At 46.0% G+C, this 22,932-nt stretch overlaps 1 protein-coding gene across 1 annotated transcript in view; it reads right to left on the reverse strand.

Annotated features, from left to right (window-relative positions):
* Window positions 1-22,597, reverse strand: part of LOC102560977 (scavenger receptor cysteine-rich type 1 protein M130) — a 70,551-nt gene extending 47,954 nt beyond the window's left edge. The window contains exons 1-9 of the mRNA XM_059726247.1: window positions 22,549-22,597; window positions 19,040-19,357; window positions 15,619-15,933; window positions 14,597-14,911; window positions 12,434-12,748; window positions 11,201-11,326; window positions 10,580-10,675; window positions 9,710-9,793; window positions 1,898-2,035 (exon numbers count right to left, since the gene is read on the reverse strand). Coding sequence (XP_059582230.1) covers window positions 1,898-2,035; window positions 9,710-9,793; window positions 10,580-10,675; window positions 11,201-11,326; window positions 12,434-12,748; window positions 14,597-14,911; window positions 15,619-15,933; window positions 19,040-19,357; window positions 22,549-22,597 — 1,756 coding nt within the window. The remainder of the gene's footprint in view (window positions 1-1,897; window positions 2,036-9,709; window positions 9,794-10,579; window positions 10,676-11,200; window positions 11,327-12,433; window positions 12,749-14,596; window positions 14,912-15,618; window positions 15,934-19,039; window positions 19,358-22,548) is intronic.
* Window positions 22,598-22,932: the final 335 nt, after the last annotated feature.

Raw genomic sequence — 22,932 nt, forward strand, 5'->3', positions numbered from 1 at the left:
GTACATGCCACAAAATTGGCCTTTAAAGTGGCTTAAATACCCTTTTACACCACTTTAATGGCAATGCTGTTTGCACTCTCAGCAGTGTATAGTGCTTTAAATGATTTTGGTACGTAGCAAGATAAAACGGCTCCAAGGAGCTCAGGGGCTGTGCAACCCAGTGGCACCCTGTGCAGGCAGGCTTCACTGAAGAAAAAATAAACAAAACAGCAAGCCTGATCTTTTTTTTTTTCTCCCCACAGCCTGCCTGAGCTATGCAGGGGCCTAGTGCTTCCCTCCGCAGCTGCGGGGGGGACTGGTGCTTCCCTCTGCAGCTGCAGTGCCCCCCGGGGCTGCCTGGGCCAAGTGCCAGCAGGCGGGTGCCACCTGGGGAGCACTGCTGCCATCACAGAGGGAAGCACCATCCCCCTCTAGCAGCTCCCCACACCTTTGCCACCAGAGAGGCAGCTAAAGACAAAGCTCCCACCTTCGTGTACATGCCAGAGTTTAGTTTGGTTTAATTCTCCCTAAAGTGAAATGGTATTTTTAAAAACCCACCATTTCAATTTGGGAAGAACTAAACTGAATGAAACCCCCATGGCATGTACAAACACTCCTGGACTCCTTTATCCCTCAAATTAGCCTCCCAAGGGATCTGCCCATCAGTTCTCAGAGTGAATCAAGACACTCAAGAAGAGCATGGCCCCTAGTTGCACTGTCCAACACTTGTACCAGGAATTTGTCCCCAACACTTTTCAAGAACTTCCTGGATTGCTTGTGCACTACTGTATTGCCCTCCCAGCAGATGTCAGGATGACTGAAGTCCCCTGTGAGAACCAGGGCCTGTGATATGGAAACTTCTGGATCCTATATTTGCCAGGGTTTCCTTTCTTTCCCTAACTACTTCCTTTGCTTAAATGCTGTACAATCTAAAAGGACAATGTCACACAGATAAATTGAGCTTCATACAAGAATGATAAAAATAATATACCTTCCTCTGGCATTGTTCACAAAAAAGCCTTTATGCCAAAATTTACTCAGTAAAACAAACGTGGAAAGGCCAATGAGCTGGTTACCACCCTCTGGTTCTTAAGTGGAGATTCTTCTTATTGGCCTTGCTTAAGTCAAAGTCAGTGGATATAGTCCCTAAGTGACCTTACTCTAGGCGATACTGACTGGAGTGTGGTAGTTCAGTGTACATCAGTCTACAGTATATGCCAAGGGCAAAGAGCTATATAGTGGACAATGTCATAAACCTCAGCCCACCAAGGCAAGCTATGTTTATGCATTATTGTCACTGGGCATGTCTACATATGCACCAGACTGAGCAGTTGATACTGCAGAGTCATTTAGTACTTACAAGTACTAAATGAATCCGCAGTAACCTCTGTTACTGAACAGTTCTGGTGCCACACAGGTTGTTTCCGATGCTACTGCACAATAGCATTGACATCACATTTCATGCCCACTGATGCTACATCACCATAGCAATGAGCTGCATCACCATGGTTCATCACTATGGTGGCATAGTGCCTCATGTAGACATGCCCACTGAGTACAAAAAAGAGGATATTTTGTCCCATTCCATTTCCTAAAGAAAGGGAAAGTACGATCTCACATTTTGGTAAAAAGACTGTAAGGTAGTGCAATACTATGTTTATATGTTTAATATTAAAAGTACTCAAAATATTTACTTTTAAATTGTGTTTTCTGTTCTCTGAAATTTTAGTTTCCACCCAGTTGACATTTTGCAGCTACTTTCTGCAGCCAAGAGCTCAGAACAATTTTTGTTTTAAATTAAAGTTGAAATGTTTATATTCATAAAAGCTCCTTCTCCTGGAGTTCTACACCAAAATACTACATATCATGAGATTAATTATGAAGTAGTGCAAAATGGTAACATTGCATTTCTTCTCACCTGACTGTGAGTTCCTGTTCCTGTCGCTTTCTTCTATGACTCCACAGACTTCCAAGTCACTTTGCCCAGAAACATGATCATTTCCAAGGTCATAAACTTCTGCAGTATCATAATCCTCTCCAGGCAGGGCAGAGGCCCCTGAAAGAGACAGGAATGAATGAGAATGAAAAAGAATTGTCCACTGATGGAGCTTCCATGCCAAAGACAAAGGGCTGAGGTGCTTTCACAACCTGGGTAGCAAGACACCACAATTTTCCATTCTTCTACCAACCCTTGTAGCAGAAGAATGTTTTACATGACAGATATACATGATGCAATTCAGAGTAGGCTTATCACATTTCCAGTTCCAAACAAAAGGACACCTATCTGTGGGGTGGGCAGGGCAAAGGTATATGATACAGGTGTGACTGGTGAACTCAGACTGGTGAGGCAGTGGAGTGTGCCCCACAGGAGCCCGGGGGGGATGGGGACAGTTGCAGCCAGCTAGGAGCAGGGTGGGGTTTGCAGCTGGCCAGGGAGGGGAGGGGAGAGGGGGGGAGGTTTGCAGCTGGCTGGGTACTCGGGCAAGTAGTAAAGAAGCTGCAAACCCCGCTGCTCCTGTCCTGGCCTATGGGCAGAAGCAATTGGTGACGGACAGGGGGGACAAGGCTGAACTCCTCAATGAGTTCTTTGCCTCAGTGTTCCTAAGAGAGGGGCACGACAAGTCTCTCACTGGGGTTGTAGAGAGGCAGCAGCAAGGTGCCAGACTACCATGCGTAGACCCTGAGATGGTGCAGAGTCACTTGGAAGAACTGGATGCCTTTAAGTCGGCAGGCCCGGATGAGCTCCATCTAAGGGTACTGAAGGCACTGGCTGACGTCATTGCACAGCCACTGGCAGGAATATTTGAATGCTCGTGGCACACGGGGCAAGTCCCGGAAGACTGGAAAAGGGCCAATGTGGTCCCCATTTTCAAGAAGGGGAGGAAGGAGGACACGGGCAACTATAGGCCAGTCAGTCTCACCTCCATCCTTGGCAAAGTCTTTGAAAAAATGATCAAGGCTCACATTTGTGAGAGCCCGGCAGGACAAATTATGCTGAGGGGAAACCAGCACGGGTTCATAGCAGGCAGATCGTGCCTGACTAATCTAGTCTCTTTTTATGACCAGGTTACGAAACACCTGAACACAGGAGGAGGGGTGGATGTTGTATACTTAGACTTCAGGAAGGCCTTTGATACGGTATCCCACCCCATACTGGTGAACAAGTTAAGAGGCTGTGACTTGGATGACTACACAGTCTGGTGGGTGGCGAATTGGCTGGAGGGTCGTACCCAGAGAGTCGTGGTGGATGGGTCGGTTTCGACCTGGAAGGGTGTGGGCAGTGGGGTCCCGCAGGGCTCGGTCCTTGGACCGATACTCTTTAATGTCTTCATCAGCGACTTGGACGAGGGAGTGAAGTGTACTCTGTCCAAGCTTGTGGATGACACAAAGCTATGGGGAGAAGTGGACATGCCAGAGGGCAGGGAACAGCTGCAAGCAGATCTGGACAGGTTGGACAAGTGGGCAGAAAACAACAGAATGCAATTCAACAAGGAGCAATGCAAAGTGCTGCACCTAGGGAGGAAAAATGTCCAGCACACCTACAGCCTAGGAAATGACCTGCTGGGTGGCATGGAAGTCGAAAGGGATCTTGGAGTCCTAGTGGACTCCAAGATGAACATGAGTCGGCAGTGTGACGAAGCCATCAGAAAAGCTAATGGCACTTTATCGTGCATCAGCAGATGCATGACGAATAGATCCAAAGAGGTGATACTTCTCTATCGAGCGCTGGTCAGACCGCAGTTGGAGTACTGCATGCAATTCTGGGCACCGCACTTCAAGAGGGATGCGGATAACCTGGAGAGGGTCCAGAGAAGGGCCACTCGTATGGTTAAGGGCTTGCAGACCAAGCTCTACGAGGAGAGACTAGAGAGCCTGGACCTTTTCAGCCTCCGCAAGAGAAGTTTGAGAGGCGTCCTTGTGGCTGCCTATAAGTTCATCATGGGGGCACAGAAGGGAATTGGTGAGGATTTATTCACCAAGGCGTCCCCGGGGGTTACAAGAAATAATGGCCACAAGCTAGCAGAGAGCAGATTTAGACTGGACATTAGGAAGAACTTCTTCACAGTTCGAGTGGCCAAGGTCTGGAACGGGCTCCCAAGGGAGGTGGTGCTCTCCCCTACCCTGGGGGTCTTCAAGAGGAGGTTAGATAAGCATCTAGCTGGGGTCATCTAGACCCAGCACTCTTTCCTGCCTATGCAGGGGGTCAGACTCGATGATCTATTGAGGTCCCTTCCAACCCTAACATCTATGAATCTATGAATCTATGGCCGGCTGCAACACACACCACCACCCAGCCCCCACTACTGGCCAGCTGCAAATGCTGCACCCTGCCCCAACCCAGAACTCCCATGGGGTGCTTCACCGCCCCACCAATCTGAGTTCACCAGCCACACCTGATATGATTGGGGGGGCAGTTTCTAACTGTTACAGTAAATAACAAGAGTTACTGCCCCAGAAATTAAATGTAAAAGGTAAAGCCACAGCCTCCTAGCCCTGCCAGTGCCCCTCACTTCCAGCCCATCCCCACCAGGCCTGTTGGTGCCCCTCACTCCCAACCCTCAGCCCCCTGGTGCTGCTAGTGCCCCACACTCCTGACCCACAGTTCCTCTTCTTCCTCCATCCCTGCCAGTGCCCTGACTTCCAACCTACATTCCCAGGGCTGAAATGTGATGGCTGTGGCAGCTCTGACTCGTGCAGGCAGTAGCAGAGCAATTTTGGCCCTGGTGCAGGCTAGAGGGAGAAGGAGGGTGGGCTCCAGCACTGGGGCTCCTGCTCTGTGCCAGGCAGCCCGGCCATGGTCCCTGCCCCCAGGCAGCTTCTCCTGGCCGCCCCACACATGGGCATGGGACCTGGTGCTGCCAGTCTAGCCATGCATCTCCCCAATGCCCCCAAATGCCCCCCGCAACCGCTTCCCCACTGGAGGGGCAAGCACCTCCCCTTTGCTGCCCCTGCCCTGCCACAGACTCAATGCCCAGACACCTTACCCCAGCTCCAGCAGGCATCTGCCCTCCCATACACCCATCCCTTCCACACACCTGTGCCACACACACACACACACACACACACACACACACAGAGTCCCCCAGACAGTCCCCCAAGCCCTGGCCTTTCAATCCCCACTACCCATCAACTTACCTGCATCCAGTTGCCATGTCTGGTCCCAGCACCCTGCTTGGCTGTATGCCAGCCAGGTGTATGTGTATGCACAGATGCACATGGCACCCCCTGCCTCCAACTGCCCAAAGCAGCTCCTTGCAGGCTGGAAGGCTGCCAGCCTGCAAGGGGAAACCCATGGTTTCCTCCTTTAAAGAGGTCAATGGACAATCCGTTTTTCCACAGCAAATGGAAAATCCAGGTCTCTGGTAAACACTCCCACCACTAGGGCAAGCCAGGAAATGCAGTTCTACCAGCATCAATGTTGAAAAAGGACTAGCAGAGCAAAATCCCAGACATTTGTTCATATTTCAAAAAACAGCCTGGACAGAGATCAGAAGACCCAAAAAGAAAACATGTTCAAGAAAACCCAGACTTATGGTAACCCTAGTTAAGAGAATGTCTATGTCTTTTTCTATAGAGATACAGTAGAAACCCAGATGAAGGTGTGGGACATCTGGAGAAAGGTGTCTATGTGATTTTTCCTCAGTTCACATTCTTGCACTGCTGGGTACAAAGAAAAGTGACCCTTAATTTGCTGTATTTATCATGTACTTTCCAGAATTTTTTAAACATCTCACTTTGTTAGGATAGCTTTCCCTAGAATTGTCTGGCCATTGCCCATCCCAGTCTGCAGTCATTGGCAGTTGCACCAGCAATTCAGGCCAAGATAAGGGCTTTTGGATGTACAGTCTACCCATTCTCCACCCCGTCACACTACATCCGAGACAGATGCCTGAATCTACCTAGAGCAATTTCCTTCCACAAGTGAGAGTAACACTAGCATTCATACAAAAGTGGGTCAGGGAGCAAGGCCAGGTGAAGTGTGGGCAGGAATTGAACAGCTTTTTCTAAAACCAGGGTAGCCAGCCTGCAGCACTCATACCACAAGTAACATGAGCAGCTGCTGAGTGTCCCATGTAAATCTTGGATGCACAGTAAAGGAAGGTGCCAGAATGGAAGACAGGAGAAGCACAGTGTTCCATGGATAGGCTTGGCAGGATTTGATTTTATCCATAAACATCAATTGCACCTCACATTCACAGACTGATAGAAAAATATTTCCATTGATAATAATCCAACTTTATAGAATGAGGACTGTAACAGAGGACCCTTACCCTGTTACTGGACAGTGGAGAAAGAGAGATACTCATCTATTAAGCAATTAGCTGCTCATTTATAGGTGTGGGAAGCAGGCTGGAGGGATATAAGAGACTGCTTAAACAAGGCCCTCCCCAAAGCCCAGAGCAAGGAAAGGGGAAGGTATTAGGTATTTGAGGCTCCAGCCCAGAGGCAGCCCAGGCCTGCCAGCTCAGCACAGGGTGCCGAGGACAGCCACTGCTGCCTCTCCCAATGTTTCCAGAACTCTGGGAATGTTGCTGCACTCCTCTTCTGGTCCCTGCCAGCCCAGTACTTTTCTGATGAATGAATAGAATGATTTAAAGCGGGTATGATTTATTGATTTATAGATATTTACTTTTTATACTTTGACATGTGATTTTTATAAAGCTTTTACAGTATACTGTCATCACTAAATTGCCTACCCACAAGCCCCTAATTCCAGGAAATCCTGAAAATGTAAATTTATTAAAATCAAAATAAGTGCTTAAAAATAAACCTTGGTTTTAGCTGGTGAAAGTATTAAAAAAAAATAAAAATCAAGTTCTGCCAACCCTATCCATGAAGCAGAGCAAGGGCAGTGTGTGTGAAGAAATCCCCCTCTCTCCATCCCTGGATGGGGACATTCCAGCCACCCCTCTATTTTAACTCTGGCAGCCTGGTTCAACCTGGTCACCCAGGCAACAGGGCTGTAAAAATAAATTCCTGAGTGGAGGGGAACTGCCTCTTTCTTGCTTCTTGTGCCAGTCATTTTGGGGACACTTGAGCATGGACCTCCAGAGTGAGTCTCTCTCTGAATAAATCTGTAAGTAGAAATCTGGAATCTAGCTACTAGATTAGAACTAAGTATTTCAGACACCTATAAAAAGGGCCACTGAGCCCATGTTTGTATGACCCAATTTATTAGAACTTGCTCAAGGTGTTTTTCTCTCTTTCTGTTCTCTCCCCCAAATCAGTAAAAAGCTATCTGGATACAGCATGCCTGGCTGTGAATTCCTTAAGGGAGAGACAGGCCTTTTTGCTCCCTTTGCTTGTCAGGCTAAGGTGGGCTTGGCTTTTTACTTTCCTCTGGTGCAGGAGGCTACCTTTGGATGCTTCAGGCTAAAAGAAGCTCCCTGAAATACCACTGTGGGCAAAGCACCCCCAAGGCTTGTAGGGTCTGTGTACCCTAGGCTGCACAGAGCCCTTACAGAGACCTTACCCCAGGCTTGTGGTTGTTCTCCAGGAAGGGGGATGGCTCCCCAGGGGAGACTCCCAAAGCGTGGTTTTGGGCCTGGCACAGTGAGGTGGGTGGCTCTGCATAGTAGCGCCCCCTACTGTGTCACCACAGTGTGCTACTGCAAGACGAGGTGTCAGGTGTCACTGCCCATATCTAGGCTAACATTTTCCTACCATATCAAACTGTGGCAGTTGTGGAGCCAGAGAAGTGTTTCTCTTGGTGGGCAAATCTCTCTTGCAGCAGCCTGCCTGCACTATACTCTAGCTGGATTCCAGAACCCCCAAGGTACAAAATCTATCAGGTATGCCTCTGGAGGAGTAGGAATCAGAGCAGAACTCAAGGTGGGTGCAGGGGTTAATTTGTGGCACAGCTGCCACAAGGGCAGGCCACTACTGTTCTAGAGCTGCATGACTCAATAGGATTGCTTGAAGCTTGGCATCTCCTAGGGAGCAGGGAAAAAAAATATTCCAATCTTTCAACTTTGAAAAAAATTGAAATGTTGGTATGTTTTTGGAATAAAATGAAAGGTTTCATTTTGAAAGCAAACTGGAACAGGTAAATCCTCATGTTGGCTGACTTGCCTAGCCAGGGGGAATCCCTGAATGGGCAGCCAGCACCCCAAACACCTTGCCAAACATCTCTCTCATTCCCAAAATAGTTACCTCCCAGATTGCCTGATTTCCTGGGCAGCTGCCTGTTAGCAACTGTTTATTATTATTATTGTTATATTACATTTCTTTTTCTTCAAAAAAAAAAAAACTTGTGAGCTGGTGCTTCACTTAGTACTAAGAAGGTAAAGGGTATTTTGAATAGTTATGTTAAATAAGAAGATAGCTGGGATTTCCCTCCATTCTAATGGAAGAGCAGGAATGATCTTGTTTAGAATTTCAAAATTTAACAGAATTTAATAGAATTCTGAACAAAATTAAAATAAATTTAAAAATAAAAAATTCAGTTGATGTGTAAAAATTATATAAAAGGCTCACAGGCAGATCAGGTCAGGAAACTGCATAGCTGGTTCCCAAGCTGGCTGACTGCCCTGGCAGGTGGCCATTTTGAAAGTCAAGACATAAAGACTCTGTGGACTTTTTATTTTATCCTTCACAAATTGTCCATCCCACTGAAACATCATTTTTTATCAGTACATCATTCTGATGGAAAACTCCAAGCAACAACTTTGCTCAGCCAATGTGCCTCTGTCCTGACCTAGAACACCATAGGGTTTTCTGTTACTGGGTCTACTCCATATAGGTCTGGAACTTAACCAAAGTTTCTTTGACTTCACAGTAAGAATAGCTATAATTGACCTCAGAGAGACACCTGTACCTTCCAAGACCAAACTCACAGAGGAAAATCCTCATGTTTATGCCAACGATATTTCTGCTTTTTAAGAGACTAACATTATTTTCCATGGATGGTGTCATTCCTCGCCTTGGCTGTTCCAAGTCAGGAGCTTATCACTCAACCTCCATGTTATTATAATCATACTAAGGAACCCTAGGAAAGGCTCCCTAACCACACACCTTGCTTTGAATTTGCCTGTTCACCAGGAGGTTTCTAGTTCTCCCAAAATGCCCATTACCTGGTAGGTGGGGCTGTTTATCATGGCACGTATATGTAGCATCACAGAATGATCAAGGGGAAAGGGAAGTCATAGCCATTTGTAAAACAGGATCAGGGCTATATTTATTTTTTCATGAACAGCTATAGGCCCAGTCCTGCCCCACTGAACTCAAAAGCAGCTGTGCCATCCAGGATCCATGCTGGTGCTAAGCTAACACTGGATAAAATGGAAGACAGTAGCTGCTGCCTTTAGAGCTTCCTTTCATGAACTCAACCAGACACTATGCATGTGGTTTAAAGTCTTTTCTAAAATATGGCTACATTATAACTTTGGCTCTTTGCTTGTGTCAGGGAAGTAGAGGATGAGATCATGGGAACAGATCAGTATTTGGTACATCCAGGTTTTTCTGTGACAAACATTTTTATGTTCTCCTTCTTCAGCTATGGGAGGCACCATGGCTCTAAACAACGAAAATGTCAGGAGCCGATCACAGGAAGTTTTTATATAAATCTTTGAACATGTTGTGAAATATGATCTGATCCAATCTTTTTGTCTATATTAGTACTGGAACATGACATGGAGTGAAAGGAAATGACTGTATTCGCAGAAAATACTGAGAAAACTAAATTCTCCAGCTGGGATTGGGTCTTTACCCCTGCATCTTCCTCTGTTACCTTGCATTGATCCAAAGTCACTTTCCTTCTTGCTCTCCCTGGAGTAATACTGCCGCTTCATCGGTGGATCCTCTGAATAAGAGACTGGAGAGAGAAAATACAGTATGCAACCATTTGAACTCAACTGGATAAATTAATGGCCAACACATGCTGGCAGCAACTGGCAAGCAAGTAGCCAGAGGAGTTGAAGCTAGGATTACAGAAACCAGTGGACAGCAGGGAGAGCCTCAATGAAGGGAAACCACAGTTTTGAGTTAAGAATATATTTATGTCTGCTTTGAGGCATGGGAGTGACAAGAAAAGGGAAGGCGGAGGCTGGGAAAGCTCTCAGCAGAGGAGCACTGTGTTGATTACAGAGTTTAGGGCAGCTGATGGTGGGTGCTTAAGCTGAGAGCTATGCTAAAGGCAGGTCCAACAAGCTGGCCCAGAGGAGTGAACTGCAGGGTGAGCAGATCCAGAGAAGTGATTTGAAGGGCCACAAGTCAGAGTCGCATTAGGACTAAACAGGTCTCAAACTAGTTCCAGAGTAGAATGAGCCTGGGAAACCAGCAGGCAGCTGCTGGTGGGGTTTATTTAGAGAAGCATGGATTTGGACAGACTGGTGGTCCTATGGGGACAAGCATGTAAGGAGCTACTCCAGGGGCAGCCTCCAAGATTTGGAGGGCAGCCTCCAAGATTTGTAATAATATGCATCATCAAGGATGTGGCAGCTGGCAGAAAAAAGGAGGTGGCAGAAGGGTGGGAGAGCACAAGCAGATAGAACTAACTGCTAAGGTGTGTCAGATTCATGCTAGAAGCCCCAAACCTGCTGCAGTCAGGATGGGGTACACTTTGCATATTTGCTTCCTTTTAGGAATGGGACATACAGACCAGAGCGCCCAAACATTTCAAGGTTTCCCCTCATCATGTTATAATCAATCTCCTCATACAATGCCTCAGAGAAGGGACCCGATGATCTTCTGGAGCCTGAAAGGGGAGGGCAGGATATTCACAATGTCATGGACACAGAAAACATGAAGAAAGCTGTATTATCTCATCATTCAGCCCACCCCTGTGGGGCCAGTGAGGACCTGCTTTGTCTAGTGTAGGTTTAAATGGCCTAGGTGACAAGGGTTATTTTCCACCACACCCCATAGAATCATCTTGAAAGCAAGTTTCACTATCTTGATTTCTCTCCACATATTCAGCGCCAAATTTCCTTCTTAATCTCACCTCATTATTCCTGATTATCTCCCATTGTAGAAACTGAAATACTTGCTCTTCCACACTGAAGTTCATAGAGCATTATTAAAAGATGAAAAAAACTTTTCTGCTTTCCAAAGTGCTTGTAGTTAATGTGTGTTCAATTGTTTTGCCACATATACATATAATAATCTATTCTACTATACTCTTTTCCAGCTCACTTTCTGCTCAGAATTATCCCTTCTATTGAATATCTCAGTACAAAACTGTTCTTCTTAGATTTTACACACTTAAAACAAGAGAACTCACCTCTTTGCAGCGCCCTGGCACTCAGAATGATGAAGACCAAGCAGAGAAGGGCCCCTAAGGTAATACAGATGACAATGGGTACCATGTCTTTTCCATCATCTATTGGAACTTGGCGGTGGGGCAGACCTGGAAGGGAAAATGCATGCAGTGGAACTGGTAGAGAGTGTTGCATTCAAGTAAACTGATCTCTAAAGTAAACTCCCCCAGTCTCTAAAACACACTGCCCAGGACAGCCAGGTTACATGCTGGCATACATATCATAGATACACAGACGTTGCATGATTCATGGGCCCTGCCTCATCAACCAGAAGTCATTGGCAAGGAATGGTTCCAGCTCAGCACTCTCTGATGCTCCCATCCCAAGTGTCATTCTCTAGTACAGGGGTGCTCAACCTCTAGCCTACAGGCCAAATTAGGCCTGCAGAGCCATAGGTATCTGGCCCATGGAGTTTCCCATGGATTGGGAAATTTGGCAGCAGGGATCAGTGACAATAAATATGGCCACCCTCCCCTGTTGCCAAATTTCCAAACCCTGATCCCCACGCATCAGGTTGGGGTCAGGCTATGCCCATTCATACCCCTGTGGATGAATGAGGCTGGGGCATGCTTCCTTTCCCTCATGGGACTGGCTAAAGACCTCTTCCTCCCTCACCCTGGCAGGGCCAAGACAAGCCCCCTTCCTCCTGTGAGGCTGCATTGGGGCTGGGCTACACTCCCTTTCACCCACAGGGCTGGGCCACATCCCTCCTCCACTCAAGGCCAGGTTAGAGCCAGGATGTCCTCTGCCTGCTTCCACTCACCTGGATGGGAACCTGCCTTAACTGTGATGTGCCAGAATGGGAGCAACAGCCAGAACCAGCCCACAGACAGCCTGGGCACTGCCCACCTGGCCCACTGTCCAAAAAGGTTGAGCACCACTACTAGATCCTTCACTATGTGGAAGAGCTTATTTTCTCAGGCTGAAACTTACAGCTCCTCCCCCTGTGACCCTGGCACCAGGGAAATTTAACCATCCATGGGAGTAGGATATTTTACCTGTTCTTGTCGGTATGGATGTCACCTGTGCCACACCTGTGAAAGGGAAAAGAAAGAGAGCTGAGCCCTGCAATAAGGAAGAGGCAATGTGTTTGCTACATCCCCCTTGATAGTCCTGTTGTGTCTTCAAAGTCTGGCTGCATATCATGCCTTTCCCAAAATTGCAGAGTCTGTATAGCATTCACTTCTGTCACTCACCAGAGCAAATCACAGCAGCATCTTCCTTATGGAGGCACTTACTATCACCCCAGGGCTCAGCACAACAGCCCCATAAAGATGACTCTGTCCCTCGGCAGTTCAACTTCTCCAGCCAGATGGGGCCAGTCCCCTCCCCGAATGCAGCCCCGGTCAGAGCAGACACGGCAGGTCCACAGCCCAGCTGTTTACACACAACATCTGCATCCGCCATGTCCCAGGAGTCATCACATACTGTTCCCCAGGAGCCGTGATGCCAAACCTCCACTCTCCCTGAGCATCCGTCCTCTCCTCCCACAACACGGAGCTTTTCCTTATCTGGTAAAGGCAAAAACCTCACATGTTACTGGGAGAGCTGGTGAAACTTCAGGAACTAGGAAAGAGACACAGAGAAAAGCAGAGGTACCTGTGCAGTGTGTAGAGTTTGGGCACTCAGTAAATGCAGTCTGAGTTGAGTTTGCTTTTTGTCCTGAAAAAATAAAATGCTGAGGTGAACAGATTGATTAGTGTGTGGGATGCATGAGAGACTAAAGATGCTGTCTATTTTAAATCCCTAATTTCAGGCTTTTATAAATTAAAAACCGGTGGGGGGGGAAGACCCACTGTTCAGTGGAGGAGGTGGAGATGGGCAGGGGGAGAAGGAGGGCGCATGCACACCCAACAGCTGGCAGGAAAGGGGAGGCAGTGGGGAGTTAAGATGGTGGGGAGGGGAAGGAGGGAAGGGAGACAGGGGGAAGCTCTGCTGCTCAGGGAAGGAGGTGGAAAAGGGCAGGGGGAGGGAGCCTCCGCACCGGTGGCTGGAAAAGGAGACAGTAGCAGTGGAGGGAGTGTTTATATGGCCAGCTCCAAAGGGTGAGTGGTGGCGGGGGGCGGCCATGTAAACACTCCTTCGTTATTTTAAATCTGTCATTCATGATGAACAATTGGCTAGTAGAATAGAAAAGTAGAGTTGGAAGGACAAAGCTGTGGGACAATGTCATCCAATGTCCTGCTGCTACTTGGGTTGTTAAAATACACTTGAGAAATCCAAGGATGAGAGGCATGTCTCCACTATAGAGGAAGGACAAAACCCCATAGTCCCTACCAATCTGATCATGGAGTAAAATTCCTTCCTGACTCCACATACAGAGATCAGTCTGACCCTGAGGGGATGGGCAAGACCCACTAGCCAGGAACCTCTGGGTATAAGTCTCAGCGGGAACATGGGTACACTTCAGTCAAAATCCCCAGCCATAACTGCAGCCAGTTCTCCTGAGGAAGGTAAACCACTCCCATCCTCACCTGCACCCCCACCCTACCCCAACATACACATGGCAGCAGAAGGGGGAAAAAATTCCTTTCAAGCCCCATGTGGCAACCAACAAAACACAGAAGCATCAGAAATTCCCATAGAAGAGTATAGACATAGCTACTACTAAAGTGATCATCTCTGACCAATACTTGTCCAACCTCTTCTTGAACAGCTCCAGTGACAGAGATTCTACAACTTCCATAGGCAGTCTAGTTGCATTGCTCTGACAGTGAAAAGTTTTTCCTAATATCCAATTTAAAGCAACCTTGCTGCAGCTTCAAGCAATTTGGTCTGTTCCACTTTCTGCAGTAAGAGACTAAAGGTATTTCCAATCTCTTGAAGAAAGCACATAAATAGATTTGCCACCTAAAGCATATCCCAGATATGTCTGGGAAGGCAAAGAAAAGAACTATTGTCTGTAGATAACTTATTAGCAACAACATTTAAATCTAGTTCTAGCAGGTTATAAGCATGTGCTCACAACACACACGTACACCCACTTCCAAGGACTTCAGAATCTGACACAAACTTCAAATCACTAGTTCCACTTGGGCTAGTTACCCCAAAAAGATTTATGTCAAAGACCTGCACTGCTGATGCTCCTTAACAAGGGACTTTTTTGGGTATCAGTAGGTGATTTCATTGTATAAATCCTTTTCCATTTACAATAAATTAACTGCCAGCTTTGTTTTGTTTGCTTACCAGGCCAAGTTCTCATTCTCATAACAATGAAACCAATTTTGTGTTTATACTGAGAATGGGAAACTGGCTATATTGAAAAGTATGCATTAAATACAAAATTTCATCCCCAGCGTGTGTGCATGTACAAGTGCATATTTGTATGTATGTATGTATTAAGGCACTTTAAAAATTACCAGTGCAAGTAATATGAGTCTCTTCTGCTTTGGTACCACATGACTTTGGGTCCCATGGCTCTGACAGGCACTGCCAAAGGGATCTGTGATGCTTATGGCACTCAATGCGGTCCAGCCACATGGGGCCAGAACCCTGTCCATATGCAAAGTCTGGTGCAATTTCCCCGTCATCTCCGCAGTTGAGCTGTTTGCATACAATTCTTGCAGTGACTGGAGTCATCTGATTAGAACAAACGCTCCCCCATGTTCCATTATAGAAAACCTCCAAACGCCCAGCACAGGCACTGCCATTCACCAGTCTCAGATCCATAGACTCTAGAAGGAAATGCACAAAATGGTATTAAACTTTTCTGATTCTGATGCAACCTGGGATATGCAGAGCAGATATACAGAGACAGTTAACAATCCTGTGCATTTGTTGTGAAGAAGCAAGTGCCAGTAAGAATTACTACAGGGGTCAGAGACTCTCCTAGTCACCAGAGCCCCACTAGAAATACAATGGTCACCTCTGGAAAGTCACCATTTGTTCACATCGACATACAGAAACAGCTGAGACACAGCAGTGACTGGCCCTTCTAATAGCAAAGAAGTGCTGTAATTATCCTACCAACATATAAGGAACTGACAACAAAAAATGACTTTCCTTGGATTATCCTCATAGCCAAATAGATGAGAGCAACCTATGGACACTGGAGCCACTGAAGCTGGGACATTCAGCAGCATTGGGCAGCAGGGGCTTCAGCTGACCCGCACTGCAGCACACCACACCAGGACTGGATGGTGGGCAGCTTTCACGTGCTGCACCACAGCAGGGGTGTGGGGAGAAGCAGCAGTGGTAGCAGAGGCCTGGTCCCAGTACTGGCCCACATTGGACCAGAGCTGAGCCACTCCAGCTCGCAGCCAGAAAATATTGCTTACTGCTGGATAAGAAAAAAGCAGAGATAATCAGGGAGAGCTCAATTAACATCCTCCCCCTCTATTTAATCCCTGGAAACCAGGCTCAGAAGAAGTGTAGAACAGACCTGAACAGAGCACTCCTGCATCCTCTTTGTGTCTGCAGTTGTGCTCACCCCAGCCCCTGGAAGGGCACTCCCAGAGCTCGGATTCACTCCCAGAGCAGTTCACATCATCCAGCCAGATCTGTCCTGAGCCTTTCCCATATCGAGCAGAGGCAGCTGCCTTGATGGCGTGTCCACATTCCAGCTGTTTACAAACCACGTTGGCATCTGATAGGTCCCAAGAATCATCACAGACAGTTCCCCAAAAGCCTTGGTAATAAATCTCCACTCTCCCAGCACAGCGATCTGTCCCATTCACCAGTCTGATTTGCTTGCTTCCTGCAGGGAAAAAGCCCAGCTGTGAATAAGGTTTGATATAATACAAATCACTGATCATGCTATATTGACTAAAATATTGAAATACTCAAAACAGCTGTATTTAACAAGAATTATAGAAAAAAGAGAAATGATTTAAGGCAGTGGGGGCTAACCATTTTGCCAGGTGTGCCACAGATTCACACTGCACTCTCCCGAAATGCCACCCCAAATCTCTTTCCCTTATCCAGCTCAGCCTTCTGCTCACTGCCCTTTGCTCCCTGCTGGATCTGCTGCTCTGATGTTCTTCTTTCTGATCCCTACCTTATCTGCCATGGTGCTGCCTCTCCTCTCCCAAATCTGCTGCATGCCATGCAAAAACTGTCCATGCCACTTGTGGCACCTATGCTACAGGTTGGCCAAACCTGGATTAAGGAATGATGGCAATTTTTCCAAGAGATTCATAGATAAAAAGCATGTAATATGAGAGCCTCAAACTAAATTCTTTATTCATCTGTGCAATCTTATTCAGGCATTACAAGTAAGTAAGAACTCATGGTCACACTACGGGCTTGCAAAATCATTCCTTGATTGGAATACTCGACTTTTTTTAAGTAGGTCATAAATAGTAAGTATCAAGGATGTTACGGATCTGTTCTATTAATTAACATATTTTTAAAGCCACCAGTTTTCTTTTCAATTGCTGCAGACTTGTCAAGGAACCAGAGAAGTAGAGAAAAAGAACTGTGGTACATATTAATTTAAAATGTAATTAAGAATGGCAGTGTGCTCAAGGGGTTAAAAACCCATTTCTTGTATATGCCTTGTATACCTAAACATAGCTGGAACTTTTGCCCCTGTGTGCAATTTGGGGCTTTGTTTTACCACGTTATAGAACAGAATTACCCCCTCCTTTTTACCTATTGCAAGTCGTAAGGTGAAGCCCATCAACTTTTACCTCAGTAGCCTTGTACATAGAGCATTCAGCCCGCAAGTGGAGGCCCAGGGCTCTAAGCTGCCCTCACCTAGAAACAGTTTGAGCTGCTTCTTTTGCTTCCTGGAAAAGCACCCTAATGACCAGGCCACAGGTGAGGAAGTGTGAAAAAAGCTCAAGGTAGTGACTAGCCTTTTGCCTAATTGTACATGCAATGTGTTGGGACACAGAAGGTACAGGTTCAAAAGTTTGTCTGGTCAGTGAGAACTAGCTGAATTGCAAACTATGTGAAAATGCCACAAACTGAAATTAGGTGCATAAAATAAAACTGTACTTAGCCCAGTAAGTTCATGTTTAAATGCCATGTGTTTGGGATTCCCTTCTATTTCCACTGAAGACAAAGCAAAGCTTCAAGTGCAAGCAGGAAAAGGCCCTTGCACCAATGGAATAATGCAGAAAAGTATGTGCATGTGTGCCTGCTTGGATATGCATACTATGTATACAACCTGTTTGGGAGAGGATATTAATGTTATTATCCTATGGTATTTTTACTGTGGAGTAGTAAAGGAAATTCATCCACAGAGAGAACATTCAAATGACTTTTTTCCATTATTTATATAGAATATTTCCCAGCTGTATGACTAGGATTTAACAATATCACACTATAAAAAGGCATTTTACTTAATTCCTGTTAGAGCTGCAATCTGTGGCACTCCTGAATAAAATGGATTAAATATGGTTTCCTAGTTATATTCTTCTTTTCTGACTCTAGACAGCACATTATTCAAAACTTTCATATTAGAAAGATATAACATATTTGAGAATTGTGGGGAATTTTTTTTTTTTCTGGAAGAAATGAGACAAACTTGCAAGGTTGTCGGTTGTATTTAGTTGGTCTGCGTGGCCGTGCATAGGTTGTGCCTGCCACTTTTAGAAGATCAGGCAGGTTGTGGAGTAGCCAGCAGGTGGGTTCAGGTCCTATCAGGCAGTCATCTGACTGCAGGAAGATGCCTGATTGGAGGACAGCTGGGCAAGCAGAATATAAGCCCAGACCCTGGGAGCCAGGCGGGCAGTTGCACTTGGGGAGCCAAAGGAATAACACCACACAGCCTGAAGCTCCTATAACACCTGGAGGTTAGGGTAGGAACTATGGGGATGGAGGAGGTTCCTTCTGGCCCTAGGTAAGACCTGAAACTGCACCCTGCTGGGGCTGGATGGTGCAGTGGGACTGTCTGTGGTAGGGCAACCCCCAGGAAATGACACACCTGTGCCCCCCCAGTGCAAGGTAAGGATGAGGTGCCATGAAGCCTCAGCCCCTACTGCTTTGTGGGTCACCCCATAGAAGAGGAAAGGCTAGGTGCCAAGGTCCACCAAGTGGGACCTGAGTCCCAAGGGGCAAAAGGCCCAGAGTGTGAGTGTGTGGCCCAGTAAGGGGGTGAAATGAGTGTATGGCCCAGTAAGGGGGCAGAGTGTAGCCCAGAGACAAGTCAAGGGAGTGGTCTAGTGAGGGGCCAAGATCTACCAACAAGGACCTGAGTCATGTGTCAGTCAGAGGCCAAGTGTGGCCTAGTAAGGGGCCAGGGGAGTAGTAAGGAGAACTGGATGCCATCTGCGAGGTATGGGACATGGTGTAGTGGTGGTTTGGAGCTGTGTATTTGGCCCACTACACCAGGGCTGCAATTAGGGCAGCCTCCCATATTTTTATCTATTTACATCAAGGTGTGACAGGAGAGTGAGGGCAGACTGCCCTAAATGGGGTGGGGGGGAGAGCACTGATCTCATTGGGTGCCCAGGGAGCTCCTCCCCCCCTCCTCCCCTCCCCAGCATTTCTAATGAAAACAGACTTCTAAGTGAAAAGCTATTTCATTGGGAAAGTTTCTGATGACCAAATAAATAAATAAAATTCCAGTGCAAAGCTACAAGAGAGAAAGATGACTGCAGTGCATTAACGTAATAATGATGCTATGTTTGTTTCTGCATATAACAGGTATACTTTTATATAAATAGGTTTATATAAATATTTTTATAAATACATTTATATAAATATTTTTATATAAATGAAGTGTTACATTAGGAGCCACAGATATTCATTCTGGTGGGATCACAGCTTGCAGTGGGCTGGAAGCAGGCCCTAGGAGGGGTTACATTTTTCCTGCACAGGGAGAGCATGTTATTAGGATTTTCAGAGGAAGTCACCTGAGCAGATGACACCAACATCCTCAGCAATTCCTGCTTGCACTGTCCCAGACAAGGAGATGTTGCAGAGCGTCAGATGAGGCTCATGTCCCACACACTGAACACTTCTCAGCCCCACGAGGCCTGTCTCTTGCTCAGACTTCAGGATGCTATAGGCTTTCTCAGCATCTCCGCACTGGAGCTCCCTGCACACTACACTGGCCTCGTTCATGTCCCACTGATTATCCAGGACTCTGCCCCATACATCTCCAAGGGAAATCTCAACTCGCCCATTGCACTGGCTTTCTCCTTCCAACAGTCTGAGGGATCCTGAGCGACCTGGGCACAGCAGAGATGAGGAATGAAGTGGATAATTTTAGTTGCTCTTATTTAATTAGAAATAATGCATAGATGCACACTGATTTATAGGTTTGTTTGCTGAAGTAACGTAACATAGGAATACAAGAGGCAGGGATTGCACAGTTTTTTACCCAAGTCTCCTACAGTTGCAAGCAACCATATGATAACTGTTAAGTACAAGATTGCCCACATTTTCTCCTACCCCCACTGCTGCATGCTATTACTGGATTATTTTCCATCTGTGCTTTAGATTTTTGTTTGTTTGTTCAAGTCTGTGTTTGTTGGTCATTTTTGCCTATCTCTTACTATACCTCCCCATAAATGTATCCAATTCAGACTTACAAAGATATAGGTTTCTTGCCCTCACCTGTTTGCTGGGAAGATAATTCCAAAATTTCACTTCTCTGATAACTAACAATCATTTTCTAATTACCAATCTAAATAGTTCCAGAGCCATTTTTTAGCCATCTGACCTTATAGAAATTTTGTTTTACAGGCAAAAAAACTTCATTTTCCCTAATATTCATTCTATTCATGAACTTGTAGAGAATTACAATATCACACCTCAGTCACGGTTTTACTAAACTAAACAATTAAACAAACTAAACTCCATTAATCTTCTGTCATAAGAAAAGGTCTCCAATACTTTAAACTTATTAGTGGCCCTTCTTTCATTCCAGTTTCAGTTTGTCTTTTGTTTTAACATTGGTGACCAGACCTGCACACTGTACCCTAAAACAGGATCTCACTAATGCTTTATATAACAGTATTAGTACCTGTTTATATTTTGCCTTCCCTGTCTGATGCACCCTAGAATTACATTGGCCTTAATTCACAGCTATATCACACAGGCTGCTCGTGACACCAGTATAAAGGGAGAAAAATCAGGAAAGCCAAAGAAGGATTTCAGATGCAAATGGCAAGGGATACTTCTGATTTGTAGAATCCCATTTTAAGAGGAAGAACAAAGAAAGAGTAGATCCCTAATGGCATAAGGTCTCATTACTGATAATGCAAAAAGAACTGAAGTATTGAAAGACCTTTTTTTACTTTAGTCTTCACAAATAAGGGGTCAACTCTGGTAGCAGTGGACCAACTCTGTTGGAGACCATGGGTGATCCATGGAGTCTATCCAAAAGAAGTGGACAGAGCTGAGACGATGGGCAAAATCACACCTCTTTAAGGAGAGGCGGGTTACTATAGGTAGCTACCAGATGATGAGTGCAGTTGGCAGCAAAAACCAGTGGAGCGGGGCAGGAGACAAACTCCCTGGAATTGTGGAAGAATGAGCTAGGGATTACTTAAAGAAGCTAGTTGCTTTCAGGTTGGTAAATCTACATGGGATGCACCCAATTGTACTGAAGTAACTGGCTAAGGTAATTTCAGAGCCATTGGCTATCACCTTTGAAAAGTTGTGGAGGTCAGGTGAGGTGCTGGATTGGAAAAGAGCAACTATAGTGCCCATCTTCAAGAAAGGAAAAAAGGATAATCTGGAGAATTACAGAAAATATCAGGAGACAGGTCCTCAAAGAATCTGTTTCAAAGCATCTAGAGGAGAACAAAGTGATCAGGAGCAGTCCGCATGGATTCACCAAGAGCAAGTCATGCCTGACCAACCTGATATCCTTCTTTAATAAGGTGACACGATGTGTGGATGCAAGGAGAGCAGTGGATGTGAAATACCTTAATTTTAGCAAAGCTTCTGACACTGTCTCCTATGATAATCTCTTTAGTAAGATGAGGACATATAAATTAGATGAAAGTGCTGAAAGGTGTTTCAAAAGGAGGGGATAATTATATGCAGACTGGGGAAAGTTTAGCTGAGGAATGTTTGGCTAGCATACAGTACTACAGAGAAAGACCGGGGGGGTTACGGTGTATCATATGCTGAATATGAGCCAGTAGTGCCCTGGTTGCAACAAAAGAAAAGAAAGAAAGAAAAAACAACAACATACTGGGTTGTATAAAAAGGAGTGTTACTTGCAAATCAAGGAAAGTGATTCTTCCAATCTGTTTGGCACAAGTGAGACCTCACTTGGAGTACAGCGCTAAATTTTGGGCCCCACACTTCAAGAAAGATATCAACAGATTAGAAAGAGTTTGGCAGAGATAGACAAAAATACTTAAGAGACTTGGAAAACATGAGTTCTGAGGAAAGACTGAAAGGATTCTTTATTCTGAAGAAGAGACGAGTGAGGGGAGGTTAGATAACAGTCTTCAAATACCTGAAGGCAATTATAAAGAGGATGGAGACAGACTTCTTCTGTGGATATAAGGGACAAGACTAGAAGCAATGGCTTCAAACTGGAACAAAATAAATTTAGGATGGAAATTAGGAAGACCTTTCCACCTCTGAAGGAGGTCAAGCATTAAAAAAGGATACCTAGAGAAGTTGCGGACTCTCCGGCATCTCTAGAAATTTTCAAGAGCAGTTTAGATAGACACATGGCTTGGATGGTTTATTCAGGATGATCCTACTTTGAGCAGGGAACAGAATTAGATGGCCCCATGAGATCCCTTTCAGCCCTACATTCCTATGATTTCAGGGTGTCACCAGTGCTGTGGTCAGGCAGATCCTCCTACTACACTGGAGTTAATGGCAGAAATGACCCTATGCTGTAAGCTGGACATGTGTACATCACAGATTCCCTGCTGTCCCAGCAGGGTTGACTCAGCCCTCCTTCAGTTTGAAGGGAGCGTTTCACAGATGAACTGAGCAGGTCATAATTCGGCTCAGTTCCTGAGTCCTACAAACACTGCTGGCCCATGGCACAGTGACTGTGGTGGCCACTAGGTGCAATAGGGTCTCATGCATCAACCGGCAGCTTCCCAGAAAAGCTCCCTATAACAACCTGCCTCTCTTTAAGGATGTGCAATTTTGCCCATCACTCAGGTCTGTCCACTTCTTTTGGATGGACTCCACAAATCATCCATGGTCTCCCACAGAGTTGACCCACTGCCACAATTCTCCCCACAGATGGCCATAGTTAAAAGCAGGGAGAGTCTCCAAGAATCCCTCTCTGGTTAGCTCCCATAGGTTATGGTCCTTAAATTCTGTTTTGTTTTGCAACTCCCTAGGGAAAAACTGAGGCAGCAAATAGAAGCAGCACAGTGTATCCTGACCCTCCCCTAACCTAGCTCAGCGTCCTCTTTTGTGGACTTTGCCTTACCAGCAGCAACAAGCCTGAGAGTGAGACTGAGCTGCAGGTCCATGGACATCTTGCTGGTTGTGGCATGCCATAAACAATGCATCTATAAAGCGGGAGGAGGTGAACTGGCCACCCAGAGATGTTGATTCCCATGTGGTAATAGAATGCCAATATCGTTTGGTCATCCACATAACCATTTTCAGCCACTGCTCATTTGGACACCTACACCAATGTTCTTGTGTGCATTTGTGCGGCTACTGAGAGTTGTCTAGCTCTGTGCAGTCTCCTATGTGCTAACTGCTGCTGTATGTGCTGGGCAGGGGTAAGAGTGGAGGCATGGGGTCCCAGGGGCCATGTCAGTGACAGTGCCCCAATGACACGTCTGGGTGGCCAGATACACAAACC

The sequence above is a fragment of the Alligator mississippiensis genome, chromosome 4 (genome assembly GCF_030867095.1).
Source record: "Alligator mississippiensis isolate rAllMis1 chromosome 4, rAllMis1, whole genome shotgun sequence".
Classification (NCBI taxonomy): domain Eukaryota; kingdom Metazoa; phylum Chordata; order Crocodylia; family Alligatoridae; genus Alligator; species Alligator mississippiensis.